At 42.3% G+C, this 26285-nt stretch overlaps 1 protein-coding gene across 3 annotated transcripts in view; it reads right to left on the reverse strand.

Moving 5' to 3' along the window:
* znf827 (zinc finger protein 827) overlaps nucleotides 1–23286 on the reverse strand; it is a 73572-nt gene extending 50286 nt beyond the window's left edge. For all 3 annotated transcript variants that reach the window (XR_008413999.1, XM_053858044.1, XM_053858046.1), the window contains exons 1-2: nucleotides 23006–23286; nucleotides 180–1442 (exon numbers count right to left, since the gene is read on the reverse strand). Coding sequence is in view for 2 of the 3 variants with exons in the window: in XM_053858044.1 (XP_053714019.1) it covers nucleotides 180–1442; nucleotides 23006–23048 (1306 nt within the window). In the remaining variant the exon portion in view is untranslated. The remainder of the gene's footprint in view (nucleotides 1–179; nucleotides 1443–23005) is intronic.
* Nucleotides 23287–26285: the final 2999 nt, after the last annotated feature.

Genomic DNA, 26285 nt, shown 5'->3' on the forward strand with positions numbered 1-26285 from the left:
ACAGTTAGGCAGAGGCAATGCTAGTTTAGCGCCAGAGAGGTGAGAACAAAACCATCACGCCTGTAAACAGAAGTCAACAAACCTCAGCGGAGAACCCTGAAGAAGTCAAAACACTTCTAGTATCTGTCTCTCTTCTGGCAAGACACACAGATATACACAAATGTCTACATTTTAATTACCTGCTTGGCTATTGGACTTGCCTCTGCCCTTCGGTGTAGAGGGCAGCAACAACTCTAGGCTCTGAGTGGGTGTAGATGGAGCAGAGGTCTTCTGGTTCTTATCCAGCTGTGGCTTCACGTCCTCTTGGAGGACACCAGTGGCTGACAAGGGGGACCCATCTTTCTTTTCCGCAAGCAGATTCCCTGCTGCCCTGGCAGCCACCTCTTTGAGCAAGGCAGCGGAGGATGTCATAGACACAAGTGAGAGAAAGGAACTTGCTGAGTTTTGATGGTCGGTCGTAGCACTGGCCGTTGACGAGGCTTGGCTCCTCTCGCTGACTTTCTTGGAAAGGGCAGCAAGGGTGGAGCTGGCAGACTGTGGGCTAAAAGGAGAGTTGAACGCATCAAAGCGCACCACATCATCTCCTCTTCCGCCACCCCCAAGGGCCGAGACTGCTGATGCAGCAGACGTGGAAGAGGATAAAGACGTCGCTGAGGTGGCCACAGCGTTTTTGTCTTGAAGTACCGCGTTCGCCGCTGCTTTTAACTTTTGGATCGCAGAGTCCGGAGAGAGGCTGGATCCACAAGGTGTGGAGCAGCTGGCTGGCGGCCACTTATCGGCAACACCTGCCCATACAAAGCCACTTCCATTACTGGTAGCAACATTGTTAAAGGGATCCAGGGGCTCTTGCTTTACGCTGACCGAGGGCGCCAAGGAGGCTGGCGAGGCTGATCCACTGTTGTTGTTGTTATTGGCAAGTTTACGTGCAAGGGCACTTAACTGCTGAGCATGATGGGAAGATGGAGAAAGGGTCAGAGGTGGCGCTAAACCAATCGGTGGGGATTCACCTCCTCCACTCCCCCTGGATGACCGACCCAAAAGGTCTCCTGCGTCCAGTTTCAACGACCCAGCCTCTAGGAGGCGCCGCAGGTTACTGCTGAGAGGTTTCCCCAAAGCTCGGGACGCTGCCTCGCCATAGAGAGATGACACCACCGATGAGAGAGTATCCTGTGCAGAGAACGCTCCACCATCCAGTCTGAGAAGTTCCAAAGAGGCACGGTGGACAGGTGTCGGGCAACCGAGAGAGCCTTCGCCTCCGCCTATGTCATGCTCCGTGCTGACTCCAGGGAGTTCGTCGGGAGATGAACCCCTTTGGAGAAGGAGTTCATCCTGGGTGTCTCCATAGGATGATGATTCTGAGCGTGTGTCAGAGGCATTCCCAAACCAGCCTTCGTCCTCCACGGCACCAGCATCTGGTCCTCCTTCCTCATTGCTGTCCAAATCTAAAGAAGAAAAAAACACATTGCGTGTAAAGACTAAAAGGAAAACATAGTTATACAGTGCTGCTGAAGTGACTTGTGAAAAACAGTTTGCTGAAACTATAAAAGCCCACTCTGTCTCCACGATTTATTTTTTACCCAAATAAAAAAACGAATCATGCAGCCATTGATTCAAGACAAAACTCACACCTCAGCAGTAGTTAGTGGAAACGTGTAGGCAGGAGAGTTCGCGACAATTCACATGCTTCCTACATACATATCAAGGCACTGTTCCACACAGATATTCTATTCTTTTTTAACTATACTTTTCCCACCGTTGGTCTCCAAGAGTCTGGTAAAGGAGTTACCATGACAACGGGTCCTTCTGGGAGGCTAGACAGCAAAGATTAGGGTAATGGAGGTTACAGAACTAGATTAATATTCATGAGCCTGCAGATACCACCGGGGAACCAATAAGGATAGGGTTAAGGTCAGCAGGGGTCATTAATATACACTTCATGTATCAATATTCATAAGAAAAACATTACAGCTTGCCAGACAAGGGCGAACAAAGAAAAGTGAATATTCCTAATAAATATTAACAAACCTCCATAAGAAGTTAGAAGCTTGGAAAAATAAAATGTCAAAACTTTGCTTGTGGGTCATACTCCACTTTAAAAAAAAAAGCATATAAATACTGCGGGCTGATGAATTCTATTTGTAAAAATAAGCGGTCCAACTTATACGACCCATTTCACACTACAAGGGACATACGGCGCATCTACACAGAGCAAAGTTCTCTTCACCTTATCGACCCAAACAGAGGCCTCGTGGTTCTGCTCTCTGTTTACAGAAAAAGAGGCAAAACAGTTGCCAGGCAACCTGGACCGGCAACCTGTAGGAATCGCAAGAGTTGGCTGACACCTGGCCAGCGGGGCTCACCGTTGTCTACAAGGGTGACCACAAGTATAACCCCCAACTACTGCTGCATTGCTTCTGCAACAGAGATGCGCCTCAACATTCTAAGACGAAGAAGAAACACACACAAAAAATAAAATAAAATCCGTAACCGTTATACGAACGTCAGCATGTTTATCAGCGGCAAGAGCTGGTCAGTGACCGTCTCTAATATCCCAATCGAGGACCTGAATCAACCCATTGCTATTCATTTATTTGAATAATTAACAGCAACATATTTCATACAAATGCGTGGATTCAGTTCAAAACAGGGAGATAAGTTGCGTAGAAACGATTTTGAAGTAACCACCGAAGGCAACAAGAGGTGGCGTGCAGGGTGATGGAGATAGGGCAGTAATTACACTTGCTTGCCCTAGAGACACAATACATCTCTATTTATGTTCGTAAGCACTATAGAAGAATACATTTTTTTTTCTTGGCTTGACCACAAAATACTTTACAAAAACGCCTGAAGAACCACATTTAAGCAAAATGTATTTAAAAAAAATGAATAGAGGATTGATTAACAAAATCTTTGTAGCTGTTTTGCCACTTGAGTAAGGTTCAGAAGAAAAGAAGGGAGAGAGAGCAGTGAGTCATGTAGGGCAGGGCTTGACCCATTTCAACGTGAGAGCCTCTAATGGCTGTAATGTGGTCATGAAGAAATCACTAGAACCAAGATCTGTGAGCACAAACTTTTTATAACTCCTGTTGAACAAGCCAACGAAAAAAGAGTCTTCTTCCAGTGTATCCCTATGACTGGAGTAACATTTTCCAAGGTCACCAAAGGACCTTCATCTGAGCTGTGTTTGCTGCTCACGTGAAGGCAACACATGTACATGTATACACGAGCTTCATGTATGCAGCCAACGCAGTGATTTAATGCAGACATTGCACCCCCAGCTCATTTTTCTGACACACTTTTAACTACTTAGCCTCCGGTATGTTGGCTGGCTTTGTGACAGCAAGTTCAACCCCCTTCAGTGGTAGAGGCAGGGCGTTGCGGGCCGAGGCGGCTGGCGTCTGCCACTAAAAGGGAACCATTTAGCGGTGTAATGGCGGGGATGACTTGCATGTTGAGACAAACAGCTGCAGGGTGCTCAGCAGTCTGGATCTGTTATCACTCACACACCAACGATTCAGTTGTGCAGCGGCAGTGGATTTCCATGCTTGGTGACCAAGTTGTGCAGCACGACAGTATTTCGAACAAGGTTATTTATGCCAAGCCAACAAACAAGCTGGATCTTCATGGCTAAGCCTGGGATGTTTAGGAATGCGGCCTTGAGTTTGAAGAGAAATAACTACGAGCTTGACACGCCGGGAAAAAACAAAACCACAACGTAAAGCAATTTCACCCATTTCTAAAATTCTTGAGCTGACTCAGTTGTCTTCCATTTCAAAGTTGACTTTTCCAGCCAGCATCTCACCATATTCCTCAAGTACTTCAATGTCAAGAGCGCTTCAGCTGTTGAACTTGAGTAGATCCTTTAAAATGGGTTTTCATTCGGTACAATTTAAGATTTTTTTTTTTCAAATTCAAGTTTCATTAAAATGCAATTCATGTTTAACAACTTGTGCATGGAAGCAAATGTTTAACACATTTATCTGAAGTACCCTTAAAAGCCAATTCCAGATGAAGAAGCACTTTTTTTTACAATTTACTTGATAATTTACTTATGATTGCATATGTAAGCAAACTGTACAAAAAACACTTAGACACACCAACAGTGATGGATTATAATAACTTTGTTACCTAGCACAAGTGACTACCTCTGACCAAAATGTTTGTCTGGAGTTTTGTTTTGTGGTGAAGATAATGAACTGATATAAAACTTTGTGGCACTAATCACAGTTGTATACATTATTTCTCTGCCTTGTGGCACTGCAATACATAATTATTCGAGGCGTGGATGGTGTTAGTGCAGTGTTTCCTCAACAGTCTCCTCAACAGAAAAAGTTTAGTCCTGCTCCTTGACATTTCGCTCTGGTCCACAAAAATAAACAACTCAGAAATGATCTCACTTGAGGTCTCAGACATTTTCGTCGCTACTTTGGGAGCTGCAGTCTCTATCGGGTCAACATCGGGAACATTGAAAGGAAGTACAATTACACATTTGTATTAAATCAGAAAATTGACATTACAGTTTATTACAGTGGGGGGCATTTGTGCTTAGCTATTTATTGTCATTCGGCTAGTAATACTCTTACTTATCAGGGTATGACAAAAGCATTAATCTGCATTGTCTTCTTTGTATGTCTGTGTCACCACAGAATCCAAAGATGTGGTGGTCCAGACCCAACATCCTCAGTGGTCTGGTGACACTACATGCAGCGCAGCGTCATCTCTCCCTCTGTCACACACGCCATTCCGCATAAACCTTTGAGAAAACCACCATCAAACAGGTGCCAAAACTCACAAGAATGACTCTGTAAACTGTGCCGTGACGTGTGCATTTATTAATCTTTGTCAGTCGTGCCAGCTGCCAACAACTGAGCAAAAGTAGGCTGATATATTTGGGAAAATATATCACTGTTATTCTTGGGTTCTGTAGTCACCTGAGCTTTGTGTTAAATCTTTAAATAATAATAATAAAAAAAACGTTTGTACAGTGCAGGTGAGTAAATATATTTAAAGTAATGTAAAAAAAAAAACATAAAAAATAAAAATGTCCATAACATTCTTTGAGTCCTGGTATCATTGTTTACACTGTTAATTATGTCTTGCCCTGAGGGATTTATTTATTTACTTAAAAAAAAAAGTCGAATGTATTATGAGTCCGAACTTTATTTAGAGACACCTTTATATATATCCACATTTTGTAGAGGCTGACTGTTTTTTGTGAATTGTACATAAATTTATGTACCTAACCTGCTGTCGAGCAGAACTATGTTAATGAAGCTGCATATTGAGTGATAAAGTCAAAACATACATTCACATTTTGTACACAAAAAAAAAATGTTTTGTCTCTCGCGGGCAGAATGAAGTTGGTGTTTATAATGTCATGACTCATTATTTTGCCGTCAACAATCTCAAACTGTTAGGATGGTTCAGTCCATTAATATTTATGGCTGTACAAAAAGTGTTATTTGACGGCATTTTAAAATGTCACCGAATGATTGCAGGTACAGAAAATGTGATGACGTGAAGGTAGGCGTCACCTAGCATGTGACTTTTAAGTAAGCCTACAGCCTCGCCTCATTCCCGTCTCCATTTCTTCCTATGCATGCGCATCTATACACAAAGCCATTTTGTCATTTAGCCAGGCATGAAAATTGGCCTCACTGACCCTGTTCTCGAATACTGTGAGGGAGAGAGGATGGAAGGCGAACGAAGGGACAGAAAGAAGGGCGAGGGAGGGGCTGATTTGGCTGCGGAGAAAAAAAAAAAAAAGAGGCCATTAGCCGATTAAGGCTGGACGAGGGTGCATCAATACTGTGGCGATGTCAAAAGGAGAGCCATGCCCATGAGCTAATTCAGCTCCGAGAGAGATGCAGAGTGAGACGGATCGAGAGGAGGAACGCGGGAGATAGAGAAAAGGTGGTGCAGGTCAGGGAATCACTAAAAGAAAATACCATGGCGACTCAAAGCGGAGCCGTAAAAGTGAAAAAGGGGGCGGGGGGTGCCACAACAAACCACGACGAAAGGCAACTGTATCACCAAAATGATTAGCCTGGGATCTTCGCCGTACGTGGGGACTGGGCCGTGTGTGCATGTAACATGGAGGGTGGGTTAAGGAGGCAGGGCAGAAGGTGAGGACAGAAGAAGGAAGCCGGCGAGTATGGGCGTAGTGAGGACGGATCTGTGACAGTAATTAAGTGTCCGGCCAGACTCTGGTTGGGGTTGCCACGGCCACAAGCTATGCTAATAAGCACGTCCGACGGTCAGGACTGCCTTATTAGCTTTGCTGGACAATATGGCGGGAGCTCCAGTGGCAGCTTCAAATCTCTGCAAATGACTAACAGCCTTCACAAGGAGGAGGCTTATTTTCTTTAATTGGGCCACACTGCATTGAGATTGCTTCCCTTTCTCTTCCCATAATATCTCAGCAGATTGCATTTGCTCACACCCACATAGCAACCTCTTTCTGGAAGAGATTTATCCCCCAAACCTTCTTCTTCTGAACTGTCGAGGCAGCTTGCTACCACTCATATGGACCATGGTCATTCAATAGTCAGGCAATTGATGGTTAGTTCACTCACCTCAACTTAGCTAGGATGCATGTCATCCACTGTATTTGACTTTATATCATAATATACACTGTCCCATCCGTCATGAGTCAGGAAGTGAGTTTCCACATTTTAGTTTGCAAAAGGATTTTCCCTTATGCTGCGAGCCTTTGCCTCTGAAGTGGGAAGTCGGAGCTGGGAATGAGAGGCGAGTCAGAAAACAAGATGGGGGCGTCCACAAAAGCTATTCTCACGAGTACCTAGTCCGGATATAAGTAAGTTATTTTTTGGAAATAAAAAGCATGCAGTACGATGATGAAATTATTTCATTATTTCTTTGATTCCTGTTTACTTCCTGTTTAGTGTGATGAAGATAGTCCGACTTCCTGACTCAGATATCTTCAGAATTTCTGGAGCAGAACAGGAACACAACCTTAGACATCAATCCATTCATATAAAAAAAATGTATGTTTTGTTGAATGAATAAAAATAAAATGTACCCATGCATTTTCTACTATTCCATACAGCAAAACAAATGGATCATTTATTTTTTCAGACAGTTTTTTTCCCTCCAAGTATGAGACTAGCAGCAGAGATACTGAGACCGTGTTTGAGTTGTCACTTGAGGTGAGGTAACATTCTCAGGGTCAGGGTGTAGTTCGAAGGACTATATATAATGGTGGTTGAGTCGTATTGAAATCTATTGCAAATTACCATCTGTGTATTTTCAGCCTCGGTCTCGGTGGTTTGTGGGTACTTTGGGCAGAGTGCCAGAGGTGAAACAGGAAGGAGAAGTGTTCTTGGACGAGAATGAGACAACTAAAAGCCCCAGACCTCTGAAATTCCATGTTGCAGATGATGTGCACTTTGCCCCCTGGTTTATTTTGCGCTTCCATTTTTAGCTTCTTACTTCAAAAAAAGACTCTGCTCTTAACCTGAGATGTGTCATCAGAGCTACCAAAGTAAGAAGATGCTGTTTATCCTTGCAACACAAGTGGTAGGAAAACAATCAATGTAACAAATATAATTATGGTTATTTATCAATCCAAAATCAAGCTCCAACAGTTAGCAAAAAATAGCCACCTGAAAATTAGCAATGAATATAATCAATATAACAAAGGCAATGGTACTGTTTCATGTGATGAGTTTGTGATGCAGTAATTCAAAAAGTCACTGAGCAAGGTAAATACCTTTCCAGACTTTGGCAGAAAGGTGCATAGTCAATCCAAGTGATACTACAATTACACAAGGCTACTCTGTGCAATTCTTCATACAGTCATGTTTAAAGTTTGAAGCACGCTTTTGAGAGACAAAAATGAGGTTCTCCTTGAAGTCATTTTGATAAATCAACCACATGTAATAACAAAACTGATTTCAGGAAACTATGCAACCGCATTTAAAACCGAATGGACTGGAGTTTATTGGCAACATCTTTCTACAAAGTCTCATATTTCAGAAATGACTAGCCTTCTTTAACTGTGATCTGTGATCAATATAGTAACATAAAATGCACAAAAAATATGATTCAAGCTTTTTTTCTGGACCATGGTAATTCACAGCTTGGACTGTACATGTTAAATGTTCGGAAGAGAAGTGGATGAAGCCTCAGGAGTGTCCATTTATAAATTATTCAATCATTATCTTCCGCTTGCCATTCCCTGAGCAGGATCCCGGGAGGCTGGGGCATATCCCATCTTCGTAGCGCGGGTCGGTGGGGGACACCCTGGACAGGCAACCAGTCCATCAAAGGGCATGTTTAGATAAACAACAGCACACACACGCACCTCTGGACAATTTAGACTCATCTATTAAACTCTGTGTGTTTTTTTGGACTGAGGGAAGAAACCAGAGTGCCCGCAGGAAACCCACACAGACTGCTCATGCAAACCCCACACAGGAAGGAGCCAGGTTCGCTCCAAACCCAGAATAGCCTCAGGTTAGCTTCTTGCTGCGAGGCTGCGGCACAAACCACTGTGCATCACCGTGCTGTTCTCACGTATATTCATTAGAATTGTCAGTCATGCCATTTGATGCCGATGCAATTCACAAACAACGGATGCTCTTTGCCGTGTACATATGATTTCTGTGAATGCTATGTATAACTATTTGCATACCATTTGCTTAAGATCAAACATCTTTGGATTCAGACAGTGTTGAAATGAAACACCTTGTGCGCAGTTGGCTGCTCATTGAACGTGGCATATGTGGGTGTTGTCTCTTTCATGAGACTGACTATGTATAAGAACACCACATTCGGGAGAAAATACATTTTGAGTTGGCTTCTGGAGAAATGTTGAAACTCAAACAGCTTTGTGTTTTATGGATTCAGATTCCAAACCACAAGCCTTTTATCATACTTCCTATCATTTTTTGCTGTCAAAATGAACAGTGTAGTAAATTGTGCCAGGCAAAGACTAAGACAACTGTGAACAAATTATTTTGTGAATATGCTACTCAAAAAAATATTAATAAGGCTAAGCATAACTTTGAATCTATGTTCATATAATTGTCTGAATGGGTGACTTGCTTTCCCAGGCTACCTGGGTCAAAAGAACCACCCACAAATCCTATCAGGACCAAAACGACAATAATTTGCACTGAATAAAAATTGTTGTGATAAAATTCAGTCTGTTTTATTTTATACTGATGCACACTTTATGGTCTTTTGATTTTTACACACGACAACTGAGTGAAAAGATTGTGTCGTGTAATATAATCTCTAATCTCTAATCGACCTCCAAATACTACCACCATCTATTAAAGTTTCAGCACCTTTGCATATTTAGGTATTTTTGTTCATACCACGTGCACATTTTCTCATCTCACCTGCAACATCAATTGGAGCTGAAGCTGCCTTGCCAATAGAAATTAGAAATACATTGTGACATTGCCATTCATTGTCCAGTACATTTGTCTTATCTTAATCCACTCGCTGCAACATCAAATCAATTTTCTCCCGCACAACAATAGAAGCTTATTCATCCAAGACAGGGATGTCACACTCTCAAGAAGACAGGGTACATTCATTGGAACAAGTGCAAAAATAACAGGCCATCACCCTGCTGTGTAGTTTTCTGGCATGCTGAAGCTCCTCTCAGAGGTGACTGCGTGTCTGAGGATGAGAAGTGAGAGAGAGAGTAGGAGGCTGGAAGGTGGGAGTGTGTACAGCGTCCATGTATTGTTTGCAAATCACCCCGCTGGCAAAAGGGACAGTTAGCTCTATAGCAGCCGATGCACCCAGGGAGAAAAAAGCTAGTCCAGTAGGAGATGTAGGAGGTGGGGGGAGTGAGCGAGAGGCAGTGCTAAACGTGGGCATTTATGTTTTGTCTCTATGAATGCCGGGCAGCTCGGTGTCAGCGTGAAGGAAACGTGTCCATTAAAGTCACTTGAAAAGATGGCAGGGGGAGAGCAGGCTGAATTTAGAGAGACGAAGATGGGGGGAATTCGGAGAAAGGAAACACAGTGCTTTTTTATTTACTGGTGATATAGCTTTGACTGCTGCTTGGCAGAGGTTCCCCAGCCAGTGCCTGCTTCGATTTCAGACTGTCACCCAGGATAGGGACACTAATCAAGAATGGTTCTGCTTCTTTCTTGAAGAAAGAGGGTGTGCTTTCAGGCCATTATCAAAAAAGGAAAACGCGAGGGGGGTTGCTGTGGCACACAGCAGGAAATGCTAACCGCTAACCTCATTTACATGCAGGTCCAGCAAGAACAGGGCGAGCTTATTCCTTTTCCAATCTCCATGTTAAATGCTGGCCAGGGAAACCGATGGGAATGAGGGGCATTGTTACCGCATGCTGCTGTTCCTACCCCTGTTAGGCCGATGCCTGGCTCCAGGCAGGTATTCAGAGAGGCATTTATCCCGATTATACATCTGCTTTAACCAACAGACAGCGTCTTTGGCGGTTTCCCAGCATGACATTGTGTACTGCTTGCAACCTTTGTCTGTCTATCTTTCTGTCATAACCAGGTTGTGACCTCAGGCAGACGCATTCAAAGCCATCCTTCACCCACCGAGTCTGTTCTGTGGCATAATGATTGCTATGACAACCATCACTTAAAGCCACGGGTAGGTGGAGGAGAGATGTCAGTTGCTTGTCTTCTTCTCTGATGATCTCATTTCTGGCTGGCAGGTACCACAAGGTCAAACCACTGAAACTGGAAAAGTGGCTGCTTCCTACATGCAAATTATAGAAATGAATTTCCGAAACTATTACTCTGCCCTGTCCGACTCGACATCGGCGGGGTGGCACGTAGCCGCGGTGCCGGACATAATGAGGTGCAGATAAAGGTAAGGCCGGTTTTGGCCCGGTGAGGTTTTCACATGTTGTTTTCCAGGAGGGTTTACGCTAATCTAGAAAACCTTCTGCAGGAAGTGCAAATACAACTGCAGCTGACCACTCCCCCGTAGAGTACAGGGGATTAATGACATGGCCGTCTGAACCAACACAGCTCTCCTTCAAACACCGCATAGAATTCATGACCTAATCCAGCTCTTCTAAGGCTTATTCACTACCTCTTTCACTCACTGCACACTCCTACTTAATTTTCCCTTCTTCATTGCTTTCTACTTAAGGTTATGGGTCTTATAGGTACCATAAACTACAGGACTCCCTGCTCTGAATGAAATATCTTGTGATTAACCAATCTTATTTGTATCACCAGGGCAAAATTGTTGCGCCCGACGCCCTTGGTAAACAACGCGAGATCAGTTCTGCAATTCATCTTCAAAAGCTATGGAAGAGGATTGGGCAATGCATCACATAAGCCCCTTTCCTACCCGCATTTTGACCATTATAAATAACCTCACACCAGGCTGACAATAGCCTCCTCAGAGATGACATCACATCAATGATTTTAACTTGTCAGGATTTTTGTCCCACCGCCAAACACTCTTTTTAGAGGTGATATATCATTTCCCTAGAGAGCTGTGGCAGCCTTATGGTCCCGCTATCCTATGTCTGCCACAATCCCACGCCCGCCTCGGTACTTTTGATCTCCCTGTAAAAATGACCCTGCGTCTCGAAAAGCAGCAGAAACACAGATGTTGGTCTGGCCAGTTAAAACAAATGTACAATGTGGAAACACTTGCAAAAAAAAATGTTTTAGCACTCGGTAGTGTTTGGGATAAACATCTGTAAGCATCTAAGGGTATTTATGTATTTGATGTCTCGTGTTCTTTTCTACCCACACAGGAAATGAGGTCAGCCCGTCGGACTGTGCCAACCATTCCAAGTGTAATATAAATCAATGCTCTGGCCATCATATGTGCAACAAAATAACATTAAACCATAAATCGATTCCAAAATTATTAACATATATAATATAATATAACTATAGAGTAGAAAATAAAGTATAAAATAAAATTCACTGTTGGGTGCAACTAATTATATGGCATGCAAAGGGTCACTAGCTAGGTTCTGTTTGAAATTTGAAATGTTGAATTCAAGTGTGAAACTACAGAGTTGTACTCGGTGAGATCCTGCTGAGATGCTCCTTGATGACATCACGAGTCTATCCTGTCGGCTGATCAGTGTAAACAAACACTCCAGCTTCAATACCAGCGAAAAAACTTTGCGTGGCGGCTGGATGTCCTAATTGAACCAGTGAAAGTACAAGCCTGTTCTCTTCTCCCCAAAACATGTGGGTCATCGGAAAACAAGTTCAAAGAACAAGGCACAAGAGGCAACCAAGGCCGACTGTTTGCTTCAGGCTGTCATGAAAGTAGGCAACACATTATTTAGTTTATTTAAACTAAATAATTAAAATTTTTCTAAATTTTTTCCCATTATTTTAGTTATTTCTTTAATCTGAAAACACAAATCTCACATAAATATCACATATTTAAATATGTCCAATCCAGAACCCGAACTTCTGAAAAGTGCGAGTGATAGTTACCAGAAGGACTGTCACTAGCATGAACCTGCTTCTCTCCCTCCTTCACCCTCAACAACTATTAATGAATTGCTCCGATCTTCGTTGGTATTGCTCACAACATCCTCCACTTCAGTGCGCTCAGCCATGCTTGTTAACAGGGTTGGTTCCTCTGGCTACGTCTCTGGCTTTGACCGAGTTACAGCAACCAAGTATTGCGCTCATCTGCATCGTGTCATTTTTATTTGTATATGGAAACAAAATGTTATTGATTTGATATTGATTTCTTATTTCTAAATATGTCTCAGTTTAATTCATGACACCAACCCTTGTAAGGATGCTATAAATCTCACCAAGCAAAGTAGTTTATGCCTGAATCTAAAATATAATATATTAATATATTATATATTAATATATATATATATAATATAATGTCATCGCATATTGAACTGCACACTGACTTTTAGGCAATCAAAGTGAGTCAAGATCCCATCGCCAGTCGGTGAAAAACATTTGGAAAAACTCTAAGTTCTATCTACCCGCTCCAACTTGTTGAAGCCTTCTTAAGATGATGAAGAATAAAAGTTGTATTGTAATCTAATTGTCTTTCCAGGAGTGCAACATGAAACAGAGACAGAGAATAAATCACATCCCTGTTAGGAGCAGGCGTCTGGTGCGACTGGCCGGCTTCAGCTCCCCAGATCACCACCTCCTCTACTACTGCTGCTGCCTTCTCCTCTCCTCTCATGCTCTCCAGCTCTCATGCCTGTTAAAGGCTTGTCCTGCAGGGCCTGGATGCACTTGTGTGGTACAACAACAGAGAAACCGCCCAAAGCTCTTAACAGCTCTTCCTCTACACTTCCTCCCTCCCGCTATCTCCACTGCTAGCACCAGCTCCTCTCTGCCTCTCCTCCCTGCTCTGTCTTTCCCAGCTGCACCGGCGAGTTGTTCCATATGAACTGCTGCCAGCTGAAAGCCTGCTACTCCTGAGAGACTGCTATTACTCAGAGCAAGCAGGGCTCTGTGTAGCCAAAGGGCTGCTCTCCGAGCTGTAGATCTCCATGTTGTGACTTGTCAACACGGGAAAAAATCGTTACCACGGCTGAGGCGCTTCCAATCCACACAGAGGGGGTTCTGATTGAGAACAGGTAGACAGGCAGGTACCGAACAAAGGTACATGGAGGACGAGTGTTGCCAGAGCGCGAGCTGATTTTCTACAGAAACGCCGGGGACATGTTTGTCAGGAATAGACACGCGGGTTCTTAAATCTAATGTAATTATTCTATTATTATTCTAAAATCTTATTATTCCAAGTGACCAAAAAGCTGGTAGTTAAAAGCAGTGCAGAGCTTTCTTCACACAGTCATTAAATTAACAGACAGGAATGTCAAGAGCTGACCCTTCACTGTTACTGTGTTTGCAGACATGCTTCAGCCAGATTCATTAAATCTGATTCCATGCCTTTTAGTCATAAGAAATAAAGCGCAAAACAAATACAATTTGTCGGTCAAAACTGTAAAAACATCTCCCACATTTCTTCCACAAATACTTGTGATGCAGCGAACTCAGATGACTCAACGGATACAGGTCTCTGTCAGCAAGGAACTCACTAATTTAACACATCCGAGTTACTCGCTGTGAATGTGGTTGCCAGGTGGGAGGTGGATCAAATCAGGAAATCTCACAGATCTGAGCGAGGTTTTTTTATTCTCAGGATTGGTGAGATTACAGCAAAAAACGGATGATAAAGGGACACAAAGTGGGCGAGAAGTCACACAAACTACAAACCTACTCAACAGTACTTAGGTGAAACACACTTGTAAAAGGCAACAACATGGAAGAAGTGTGCTTGCAGAAATTGTTAAGAAACAGCTGCTGCAGAAACAGGAAGTTTTGTATGCTTGAATTTAGCAAGATGCTAGCACAAACAAGTGACGTGAAATGGCGGCAAAAACAGCCAACATAGAAAACTAAGTGCATCTACTATTATGAATGATATGTTTTTCACTGTGGGTCAGGGTCTCAGAGGGCTAGAGCAACACAAGGTAAGGGGAAGGTGCCCCCTCTGCACCGACAACACAGACAACCACTCTCAAACAGAGTTAGCAATTAACCTATGCATGTTTTGAAGGAGGAAACTTGGGTGCCCAGGGGAATACAGACAGAGACACCAACACCACACCGCAACTGAAGAGAACCCTTGAGGTCTGGGTTGTAAAACCTCAATCACACAAGAGGCCCGGAAACATAAACAGCTCAAGCTGTGGGGTGAAAAAATAAAGTACGTATTGAAGAGTCTTTAACTGACATTGCTTAACAGGAAACTAGAGTCTAAACAGAGGTCATCACTGTTAACAGATACACCAATTGTCCTCTTTCACTACTGTCTCTAACAGTCATAACACAAGAGAAACTCTGGATTACCCATCCTTCATCCAGTTATCTTCCATTTGCATCAATTTTTCCGTCATCTACCATAAGACACGGTTTAATTGAGAGCTGTCATGCCTTCCAAAAAAATGATCTCTTTTTAAAGATGAAATCTCACGTGATCAAACATATTCAAATGAAGTGACAACATTGAAATAAACAGATAACACATCATTGAGGTGGGCATGAACGTGACAGTTTTCACAGAAAGAAGCAGATTATTTCAAATTTCAATTTCAAGCACTCCTGGATTATCACCTGATTTAGGCGATCTTGTTCATGATGCAACAGGTAATACATTTTATTTTGAAGCATCCATATATAAACTTAAAGTTTTAAAGCAGGCAGCAATGAACGGGCTGGATTTGGCCTTCGGGCCTTGAGTTTGACACATGCCATCTTTTATTGAACATAAACATATCACCCTGGCCCTTACACAAATGGCAGTGGCAGGAAATAGCATACATTTTTTCTGATTTAAAGTAACCCAGTTCCCAATAGCCCACTAAAAGTTGACAATTAAATCTCATAAGTGTCAAGTCACCTGATGAATAAACGGGTAGTTGGAGTCAAAGAAACATGATGTCGACATTAAACCAGGCTCCTTTTCACTCCACTGTCACAGACTGCTGAGCATACCATCCAGCACCTTTCACTTGCCCTTTAATTCATTTCTAAGTTAACGCCTGTGTATCATTATTCGCTTGGTCTCTGTTCAGCCGACGCAGCCAGCACACCCGAAGACCATCAACGAAGGAGGGAATGTCATAGTGGTTGTGAGGTGGGAGAATCTTGGCAGAAAGTCCCCATAAATTTATGCCAAGAGCGAAATGGAAACCTTCTCTCATTTTCCTTTCCCCTTAATCCAATGTTTTTAAGCCCCAGACCCACCAAGGTCATTATAATCATAGCAAGTGGAAAGAAGCCAGTGACCCGCCATTACGGTAGGGGAGAAAGCCACCCGGTCAGTCTAGCCGCAGGTTGAGCCGGGGGAAGAAGATTTCAGAACGCAAATGTCCTAAACATTACACAGCAAAACCAGCAGGCGAGATGTGTCACCGCCGTTATGTTAAAGGCCGTGCCCTTTCTGACACAAACTTGTGACTTCACGTCGCCCACATCAAATTTCTGCTTGAGCAGTGCGTCTGAAAAATATTACAAGTGCATCAGTGTTGCTGCAATATCATTTTGAGAATTAAATAAATTACTTCCCACGAACAAATTTCTATAATTGACAAAATAAATAAATAAAATGAGTGGTGATTAAATTATTTAAAACTAGAAAAAAAAGTTTCACCACAATAAAAAGAAAAAACATAAGTATACAGTAGTTACATGATGTTGTTTAATGAAGTCATTGAAAATATAACACAAAAAGACACATCTATGAGAAAAAGAAAGTAAAAAGGGAAGTCAGTGTAAGTAACAACATTTAAATAAAGAAGGAAATATATTTGAATGCAAGAAGTTTAACATAGATATTAAAGATCTGAACCAAAATGTCGGCTTTGCACGTGCACAGGAGGGAGGACAAGGCAATGATGGACGGATGAAGAGAAGGGTAACAGTGTTGCATTAAAGAAATGTATTGCTGTATTTCATTTTAGCCTGATCAGCTCAAACAAATAGAAAATACTGTAGCTCAATAATAGGAGGGATTCAAAAGCTTCATCGAGCCATTTGAGACAGGATAAATATTTATAGAAGCTCTGTGATATCCAGTGCCGATTTGACTTAAATATTAAATATTAACTGTAACTTAAATTCTGCAAATATATTCACAATCTTCTTAATGTCAGTTGAAATTTGCTTAATTCCCATCACTATTTACAACCCTTTATAATCTGCAAAAGGATAGTACAAAACTCCAGAGCCAACGCTGGTCCAAAAAAAAAAAAAAAAATACATTCACACTCCAAAATGCTCACACAGCACAACCTCTTAAGAAGGAAGACATTGATGACTTGGGTGCATTTCATTTTGAGTTTAAAAATATCAAGTCTTCGCTGAGCAAAGGCGTAAATCCAACTGATTTGTGTCAAAGCAGTGGAAAGATGTTTTGCCATGGGTTTAGTGCACACCTCAAGGTCACTTGTGGGTCCAAACATTTCAGAATAAGGTGGAAGAAAATGTGTAAATAAGATGTTTCTTCATAGACCTGCGGTAACAACAAGTAGACTCTACATTTCTTTTCAACCATGACTCAAAATTGACTGAGCAACAAAACCTAAAACACTATTGAATCATAATACCATAAATGATACTGAGTGACCTCCAAAATATTCAAAAAAAATGGTACGCACCCAAGCACAATGACATAAACAAAGCTGGACCTTCAAGGTCATAAAGAATGGCAGTTTCATCGCAACACCAAAGGTCATGTTTGCTTGTCAGAATGAAGGCGCCATACTGTACAGTGACCTCCATAGTCGGCTTAAGCACCCACAGACACACACGCAGGGATGCGCGCACACACACTTCTCTCCCAATCTGAGCCACAGACAATAGAGTGGTCGCACAGCCGCTGGCTGGCCTGTATATTTGAGACTGTGCTATGATAAAGCACCTCCAGCATTAAAGCTAGTGTATTAGCTTGCCCTTTTTCACCACAGATGAAGAGATTTGAGGCTCGATATTGTGCTCGCTGGTTGGCACACCACCAGGGTGTTGTTGGCTGAATAATGAAAACACACAGACTGACAGCAAATGGCATGAGGTGACACATTCACTCCAGTGTGGGAAGATCCAAAACAAAGCGCAAAAAGCTTCTGACAAATTTATACTTTCCAGTGACAGTTTGTTGACTGCCGAGGGAAACAATGCCTAAATCAGGAGGAGAAAAAAAAAAAGCTGTCGCACAAAAGGCTCCGCTGTGCTTCGACACATCAAGACAACATGATCAGAATTTGGGTGAGGAGTATTTTTGTAAGGGTTGATCACGAAATGTCATCGACAACTGTGACCTGTGTCAAGAAACAAACAAGAAAACAATTACAAAGAGCTTAAACATAGCTTCTATCTCCTTGAGTTGTGTCAGAGTGGTATCATAAACAATAATCAACATCTCAAAAACGTTGAGGCGTCAAACAGAAAACCTTTAGTGGGTTAAGAAAGCTGCAATATTCTGCAGACATAAGGGCTTTAAAGCCCTCATATCAAAGCCTAAAAAAGCCCAGGTATTTAGACAACAAGCCAGAGTTCTTGGGAGGAAGGACAAACCCAGCTTTTACTTTACAATGCTCTCGCGTAGTAAATTGATAACCACTCAAGTTGCTCTTGACAAGATGTCTAATACATGGCGAGGTGTACTTTGTTTCATAATATTTCCATCGAGCTTGCTTCACAATCTCTCAGTAGTTAGAAATTAAATGCACAAAACAAGGAATTTCCAATGATAAATAAAGCTATTTATGTAATAAAAGAATACTTTCCAACTATGTGTTTTACGAGCAAATTCTCCAAAAGCGCCATCATTTTTTATGCGACACAATATGAAAATGATAAAAAAAAAAGTAGTGATGCCAGTATAAACCGAAATGTGTTGCTAAAATTAAGAGGAGCCTCGTTCTGCTTTTTCTTTCCCAATATAGGATTAGCCCCCCCGTAGCGCTCTGCACCGAGGTACTCCAGGAATACTAATGTACACAAGATGATTCATTTTCTCGAAAGCAATGTGTATCAATCTTTATCGTGATTTACTTGAGACCCCAACTTGAACCCACTAAAGCCGCCAACAGTTTCTCAAAAAGACATTTGATTATTGACCCCAAAAATAATAGCACAATTCCTGTAGTCTGTAGAACATTTAGAAACATCCATATGAAAAAGAGTGCGTTTAATATTGCGCTCCTTTTTTGACCATCATTTACAATGAATTTTTAGCTCAAAGGATCAAAACACATTCAACTATATCTATTCACACTTGCCACGAGCATGCATCAGGAATCAAGTGTCAATCACTGCAGAAGGTTTTGAAGCACTAGTGGAAGCATAACGCAGTATTTCATTCAAGACATTTCATCTCGAACAAGCCTGACCAACATGTTTACATCATATCAGATCAATGGAATCTCTGAGAACAGCATTTTTGTATGTGCATTTTTACACAGCTGTATTAATATTATCACACACCACTTACATCATTCAGCTCTAGACAATATAGTAAGGATCTTCCAATAAAGATACATCCAATATATGTTTGGAATCAATGAGTGTTTTGGCTAAAACCTGCTGAGAAAGTATAGGGTATTTTAATGACACCTGGACTGAAATATCAGACGACTGGAATGACAAACTTTACACAGCTTTACACGGCTGTTTCTGTGATAAATGTGCAAACACGTGTGGCAGATACACTGTGTAAAGCTGTCGTAATGCTTCCATCCTGGTCAATCCATGGTAGATAAGATTCCTTTATTTACAATCTGCCACACAAAAACAAGATATTTCAGAATGAAATTGCAGAACCAGAGGCACTTCACATCAACCGTTCGACTGGTGACATGGGCATCTGCCAACAGGCCAGTTTGCCTAAATGGATTATTAAAAATCAGTCTTAAGTAAACAGTACACCCTGGGCAAACACAACCGAATAAAAGAGCAATTGTAGATCATAAGCAGTGCAATAAAAAGTTCCAAGTGCCCACAAAATATTTTACACAAATACAAAAAAATGTTTTGTGCTTGCATACAAGTACAATGGTTTGTTTTAAGGGGTGCACCTACCGATTTATTGCCGACATAAGAATTATGATGTCATCATGATAGGGTGATTAAAATGACAAAACCACGCTGTCATTTATACACAAGGAGAAATATTATTACTCTAATAAAATATAGAAAATTAGAAGGCCAAAAAAAAATCAAGCTTTAGCATGAAACCATGGACGTTCAGTATATTTACGTGATAGATTAGTCTAGTAAAATTAAATTTCTCTGTATGCTGGATGCCAAGGAGACATTGGCAAAGGTCAGTGTTCTTGTTTTGATAACAGACTTCAGAACAACTGAAATGAAAGTGGAATACATCAGGTTAAAATTGGTGTCGGAAACATGCCACTGCAGACGTATTGGGGGCCAACAATTCCAATTCCAACAATTTAGTGACGTCAGGTTAAGGTTCTAGCGTGTAGTATTGACACAACACCCATGTCTATGGATACACATGTATATCCTTCCTGATGAGACAATGGTTTTGCAACCTGCCAGCCTTGCATGATAGTTGAGTGACCGATAATGCTAATCTATTTCAAACAAACATCCTTTTAATCAGTGCACTTGACTGAAGGTCCAGGCTGTAGTCTGCGATTTGGACGGTTCATCTTCATGTGCCGGAAGAATGTTCACCAACCAGCAGTCAGGCATCAACAAGTCGTATATCAACATAACTTCAGCAACAGAAAAGTGTTACTCAGTCACATGACCGACCATCCGTCGGAATCAGCCTTAGCATGTGTCATGTCTCACATTAGGCCCCCGTGTCAAAACACCTCACAGACATCACGTACATCATTTCATCCCAGTCAGAGCACCAACTGCCACCCTCTCTTCACCTCACAGAGCGCCACAATGATCCGAGTGCAACTCCAGGTTAAATGCTTCAGCAAAGATAAAACGCTCCAAGTAGGGAAAAATAAAATAACACGACGCATAGCAGAGTTTAATGTGGATAGATAATAACTGCTTATGAACAGCTGGCTTGGTCTGACATTTAAGAGTGAGGAGATAAATGTGTCGAGCCTCAGATGATTTAAGGGTGAATCATCCACTTTTTCATTTAATTTGCATACCAATATGACTAATTGAAACGTCTGCTTCTATTTGGCTAAGAAAGACGATTAAGAGCAGACCTTTCCAACTCATGGCCTGCGGGCCACTTGCGGCCCACAGACAATTATTACAGAGCCAGTGAGAAAACACAAGTCGATCATAACTCAGTAAATGAAGCGTTACAGTGACAGTGATTCATTTCAGATTAAAACAGAGATTCAGATACTTCCTGTCCGCTTGCTATTCATTCCACACTTTTGCTCTGAGTTATTTAGCAGCATGTGAAAGTGAATTGTCAAGAACAAACCTGTGATGTGTCAGCAGATATGTTTTCGGTGTCACTACCCCGACTACTCACCGACAAGCTCGGCAATTGGCATGTGACATGCATGGGTTGAAGACACAACCCATATGCCTGACTAAACTCGCACACTTGTGGAAAAGAACACAGTGACATCATGACTTATTTAATAGTCAGTTATAATCGACCAGTCATTGCAATCCTATATGTGTCTCATCGTTTATAAAGAAGTTCTTGTATGTTTAAAACACTGTTTAAGAGCAGCACCACAGCAGGATGACAACACGGGGAAAAGCAGTGAAATAACTCACATAAAACTGCTTTCTGCCGCCTTGGCTACACATGTAAGACGCTGCACTGTCACCTGTCTCTGAAGCATAGAGAAATGCAGGAGGTGCAGATTGTCTTCTCGATAGATGGCACTGTTCCATCCAACTGATATGAAACTTAAACAAAACAAATATCTCATCATTATTCATCAAAACCCACCTATTTAGGTCACTGTACACTGTAAATACTGTTTAGATGGTTCTTTATTTATTTGTGCCTGGTACTACATATCATTATGTCTTTATTTTTATCTTGCATGTTTGTTTGAGTAACATTCCATGTTGCCCACTCTCTCTGAGTCTTCACTACTCTTTTATTTTGAGCAGGAGTTGTGTTTGTAACGAAAAGCAATTTCCCTCCGGATAAATAAAGCGATTCTGATTCTGTTTTAACAGTGGCTTCACTTGTCCCAAGTAATCTTCCAGTGCTTTTACAATTTTCTGCTTCTACACAAATGTTCGGCTGTGCAGTGACTTTGAGAACGCAAAAGGCGCTTTTGGATAAAATATATATTTTATTATCCTGGGGGGAAATGCCAGAGAATTGCAATATTAATATGTTTGGATTGTTAAACTTCAAAATTCCTTGCTGGTAATATTCATTTAGGAACCAGAAGGATTTCCACAGCTCATAGATCCTCATTTTATCATAGCTGAAATGATAGAAGCATCTGACTTGTATCCATAAAACATACGCTACCTATTATATATACCGCCTTCAATGAAAAATCCTATTATTGTTCTGGCTCTCCTGTTTTCAAATGACGCTTAATAGACAAAGACAGACACTTTATGTCGCCCCACTTTCTAATCTCACCCCTTAAAAGAGAGTTTGTCAGGAGTGATGAGGATGAGGAAAGGATGCTCATGATTCCTTCACTTAAGAGCACAGCAGCCAAACAGTCCTCTAGAGGCGGGAGTGTGTTACTGCGGGTAAATATTATCGGGACTGATAAAGGCACAATACCAGCAGATAAGGAGGGTCAAACCATAGAAAGTACAACCTGCCTTTATCCCGATACCATCTCACGTTCGGAGACAATAAAGTGCTCGGTGTGTTTTCCAACATTTCGGGCTGAACGTGACGGAATATGAGTGTGTTCTCCATAACCGCGTTATTGATCGTAGTCTGTCTGCAATGAATGGCTGCATCGAGAAGAGGGGAAAAACCCTGAACTTCAGGTGACCGACCATGGCTTTGACATGGGCTGCGTGCAGACGGGGAGGGGTGGAAGCCGTCACGGGTGGGAAGAAAAACCCACTCTATCCGCCGAAAAAACAAAACAAAAAGTCCGGTGAAGTCGAAAGTTGCACGGTTATCGTGGAGGAAATGGAAGTTTAGCGAGCGTTGCTCGATAGCGCTACTGCTAACGAGGAACACCAGAGTCTGGCTCGTCTGATCCGGCTGACCCTTCATTTTATTGCGGCCAGGCTCCCCCAGATCCTCCCCTCTCTAGCCTTCAAAAAGCCAGCAAAAGGGGGGACCATGTTCCCGAACACGCTCGCCCGTTATTCCGCGCACGTATACGGCGACTGACCGCCACCTTAAACCGGACCTTTATCGATCCGAATAAGAGCCACGTACGGTTCACCCACTCAACGCTACCCATCGCCAACAACATGGCTGCCTCGCTCGGACCTAAAAAGGGAGAAATAACCTACGCGGAGTCTTTTGTCTCTTTCACCTCTCTAACCCTAAACTACTGCGCAAAACACACGGGGAGCCGCTCAAAAGCACACGAATGGAGTCGGGGACTTACGTGAAGGCAGGCGCTTGGGTTGCTCCTGCTTCCTCCTTGGCATTTTCCACCGCTTTTAATCACATTCTCGTCCTCGTTTGGGGAGAAGGAGAAAGAAGGTTGTTCCCATTGAGACTGGAGGCGCCGGTGATGGCAGGCACTCGGTCGTGCACCTGGCTTTGCTCGGTTTAAAGAGTAGTGTTGGGGGGGAAAAGGCAGCCCGGGCGGAGGAGGCGCCGCTGTTGTTGTTGCCGTGTCTTGACTATGGCTGCTCTCGGTGCAAGTGTGTCTCCGTCCGAGCCCCTAACTAACACTAATGCAGGGATCAAAGGGCAGCAACAGCAGAGCGGGCGCGCGCGCGCACGCCGCCACGCGCGTACGCAGACATGAAAGCCACGCTCGCCCCCGACAGCAGCAGCAGCAGCGGCAGCGGCGGCGGCGGCGGCGGCAGCGTGTGCGGACAAGGTGCCCCCGAAGCTGAACGCGCTTTTGAGGATCGCCATAATTCGAGCAAGACTCCATGTTTGACGGAGTCGAATTACATCAAATGCAATTATTCAAAACGCGACTGGCGGATTTGCATGCGAGTCATGAGTAGAAATGCGGCGTGAAATCTATTACATTGTAACTACCATGTCGTACCACATGTCATGCAACCAACATGCCATCTAACGTACACAAAATAAACACGGTCTGACCTCATAGAGTTTTCACCTAATTCCAGTTGCATTGTGTGTTTTATCATAAAGTTTAGATTTTATTTGATTCATTTATCATCATACATACTGGGGCTCCCACACCCACCCACACACACACTCAATTTATTCCACCACACTTTCATTTCATTTACATTCCTACTTCACTTGTTACACTTATTCATTCCGAAATAAATCCATGTCTTTCGGTGACTACATCCAAGGAGTGTCATCACATTCTCTTGCTGCCATCCAATACGTAGCTCTTTCTGTAAGTGTCCGCCACCGGACAATTACAGAAAAACAGACTCATCCGCAAAGCTGGTGATGTGGCGGGGGTGAAACTGGACTCCTTGGAGACGGTTATGGTGAGAAGGATGCTCCTGAAACTAAGGAGCCTCCTGGACAACATCACCCACCCCCTCCATCAGCTCCTGGTCCAATATAAAAGCACATGGACCAATAGACTGAGACTACCCAACTCAAAGACCGAGCGCCACAGGAGGTCCTTTCTTCCTGTGGCAAGAAAAACGTACAATTCATCCCTGAAAGGGTTTATGGCACAATTTCTGTTCTTGAACTGCATTTGTTGCACATTGTCTTTTGTATCACTTTGTTTTTGTACTTATATATTATATTATTTCTTTTTAATTTATTGTGATATGTTGTGTACAGAGCATGTTACAAACACAGTTTCTGATTCTGATTTACTTTCTATTGTAAAGTTTTATGAGAACAGACACACGGTTTTCCTCCCTCTAGAATGCTCTCATTCACATGCAGTTACATGGTAAATGACGTTGTTCGGTCTTTAGATAACTGAAATATTTTCTCATGCGCACTACTATAGTAAGTCTCTGTCTTAAATATCTGTCTATGTAGACGGGGCGACAGCGATGTACAATGTGTGGGAACAAGTATTCAATTAGGAAATAACAAGTGTCAGTGTCAGAAAAGCGTCCAGTAATGATCCCGTCCAAAACAGTCATCTCCTCATCAAAGTTGAGAGCAAAACTGGCCAGAGCTGAATCCTCCTCCCTCTCAGCTGGGTGTTGGGGCTTTTTCACAGCCCAGGCTGTCCCCCGCTCCCTGCTGTTGGACTCCTCCAGGCTGCGTTCTGTTGGCCTGCCGTGTTCTTTCACACCTCGGCCGTGTGTGAGAAGAGCTGCGTCGCCATCCCTCCATGCTTCAGTCCTCCTCTTGCCATGCCGTCCACCCGCCCCCAGTGGAGGCGCAGGAGGCTTGTTACCGTGGCAATTAGTGAAAATCCCAAATTAGCCTTCTTGGCTGTCCACAGGTGACAAAGGCACTTTGCATTTCTGCTAATTAGGAAACAGAACAACATGATTAAATGGAGCCTATCAGGAGTGGACAAACATGCTTCACACGTATACGGAGTTCTATATTTGTGTGCTTGAATGAGGCGCTCTAATATTGGAGCGTGGCGGGACGATACATTCAGCACCGCCATTTTTTGTCTTTAAACTTTGACCTGTTCCTGAGCGAGATTCAGGGACAACACCTGCTCAATCTGGTCTGAGTTAACAGTGGCTTTACTTGTCCCAAGTAATCTTCCAGTGTTTTTACAATTTCCTCATCCTCATCACTCCTGACAAACTCTCTTTTAAGGGGTGAGACTAGAAAGTGGGGCGACTTAAAGTGTCTGTCTTAGTCTATTAAGCGTCATTTGAAAACAGGAGAGCCAGAACAATAATAGGATTTTTCATTGAAGGCGGTATATATAATAGGTAGCCTATGTTTTATGGATACAAGTCAGATGCTTCTATCATTTCAGCTATGATAACATGAGGATCTGTGAGCTGTGGAAATCCTTCTGGTTCCTAGATGAATATTTACAGCAAGGAATTTTGAGGATTAACAATCCAAATATATTAATATTGCAATTCTCTAGCATTTCCTCCCAGGATAATAAAATATATATTTTATCCAAAAGCACCTTTCACATTCTCAAAGTCACATTACAGCCAAACATTTGTGTAGAAGCAGAAAATTGTAAAAACGCTGGAAGATTACTTGGGACAAGTGAAGCCACTGTTAAAACGGACGAGATTGAGCAGGGGTTCCTGAATCTCTACACATATTATTCGTAAACAAAATCAGCAAAACAGTCCACCAAACCAAAACTTAAAACACTTTTTCAGAAAGTAACTAGTAATGTATGAACAGTTAAGTTTCTAGTTTTGTAGTAATAACATATAATGGTACTGTAATAACAATGATAATAATAATAACCCAGATCCAAACATGAAAGGACATGTGTTTTTCCTTTGATCCTTCCTTTATTTCTTCCTATCCTTTCCGGTTGTTGACTCAAAAAAGTAGGACTGTACATGTTAATTTCAGTTATTTAATTACAGAAACATATTATTTAATGCAAGCCATACTTTCTTTCACATGGAATATTTTTTGGTGCACCCATTCCAGGTGCGCCACATTATACTGTGAAGCACCGTGGTGCTTATGCTAATGTCTGCAGTTTTGACTTAAATTTGATCATATTGGTAACATACATTAAAATGTGATAAACTGATACAAATAATTTAGTCGGCATGGTGGGAAAAAAATCTTGACTCTCAAGAGCTCAG

This window comes from Synchiropus splendidus, chromosome 2, assembly GCF_027744825.2.
Source record: "Synchiropus splendidus isolate RoL2022-P1 chromosome 2, RoL_Sspl_1.0, whole genome shotgun sequence".
NCBI lineage: Eukaryota > Metazoa > Chordata > Actinopteri > Syngnathiformes > Callionymidae > Synchiropus > Synchiropus splendidus.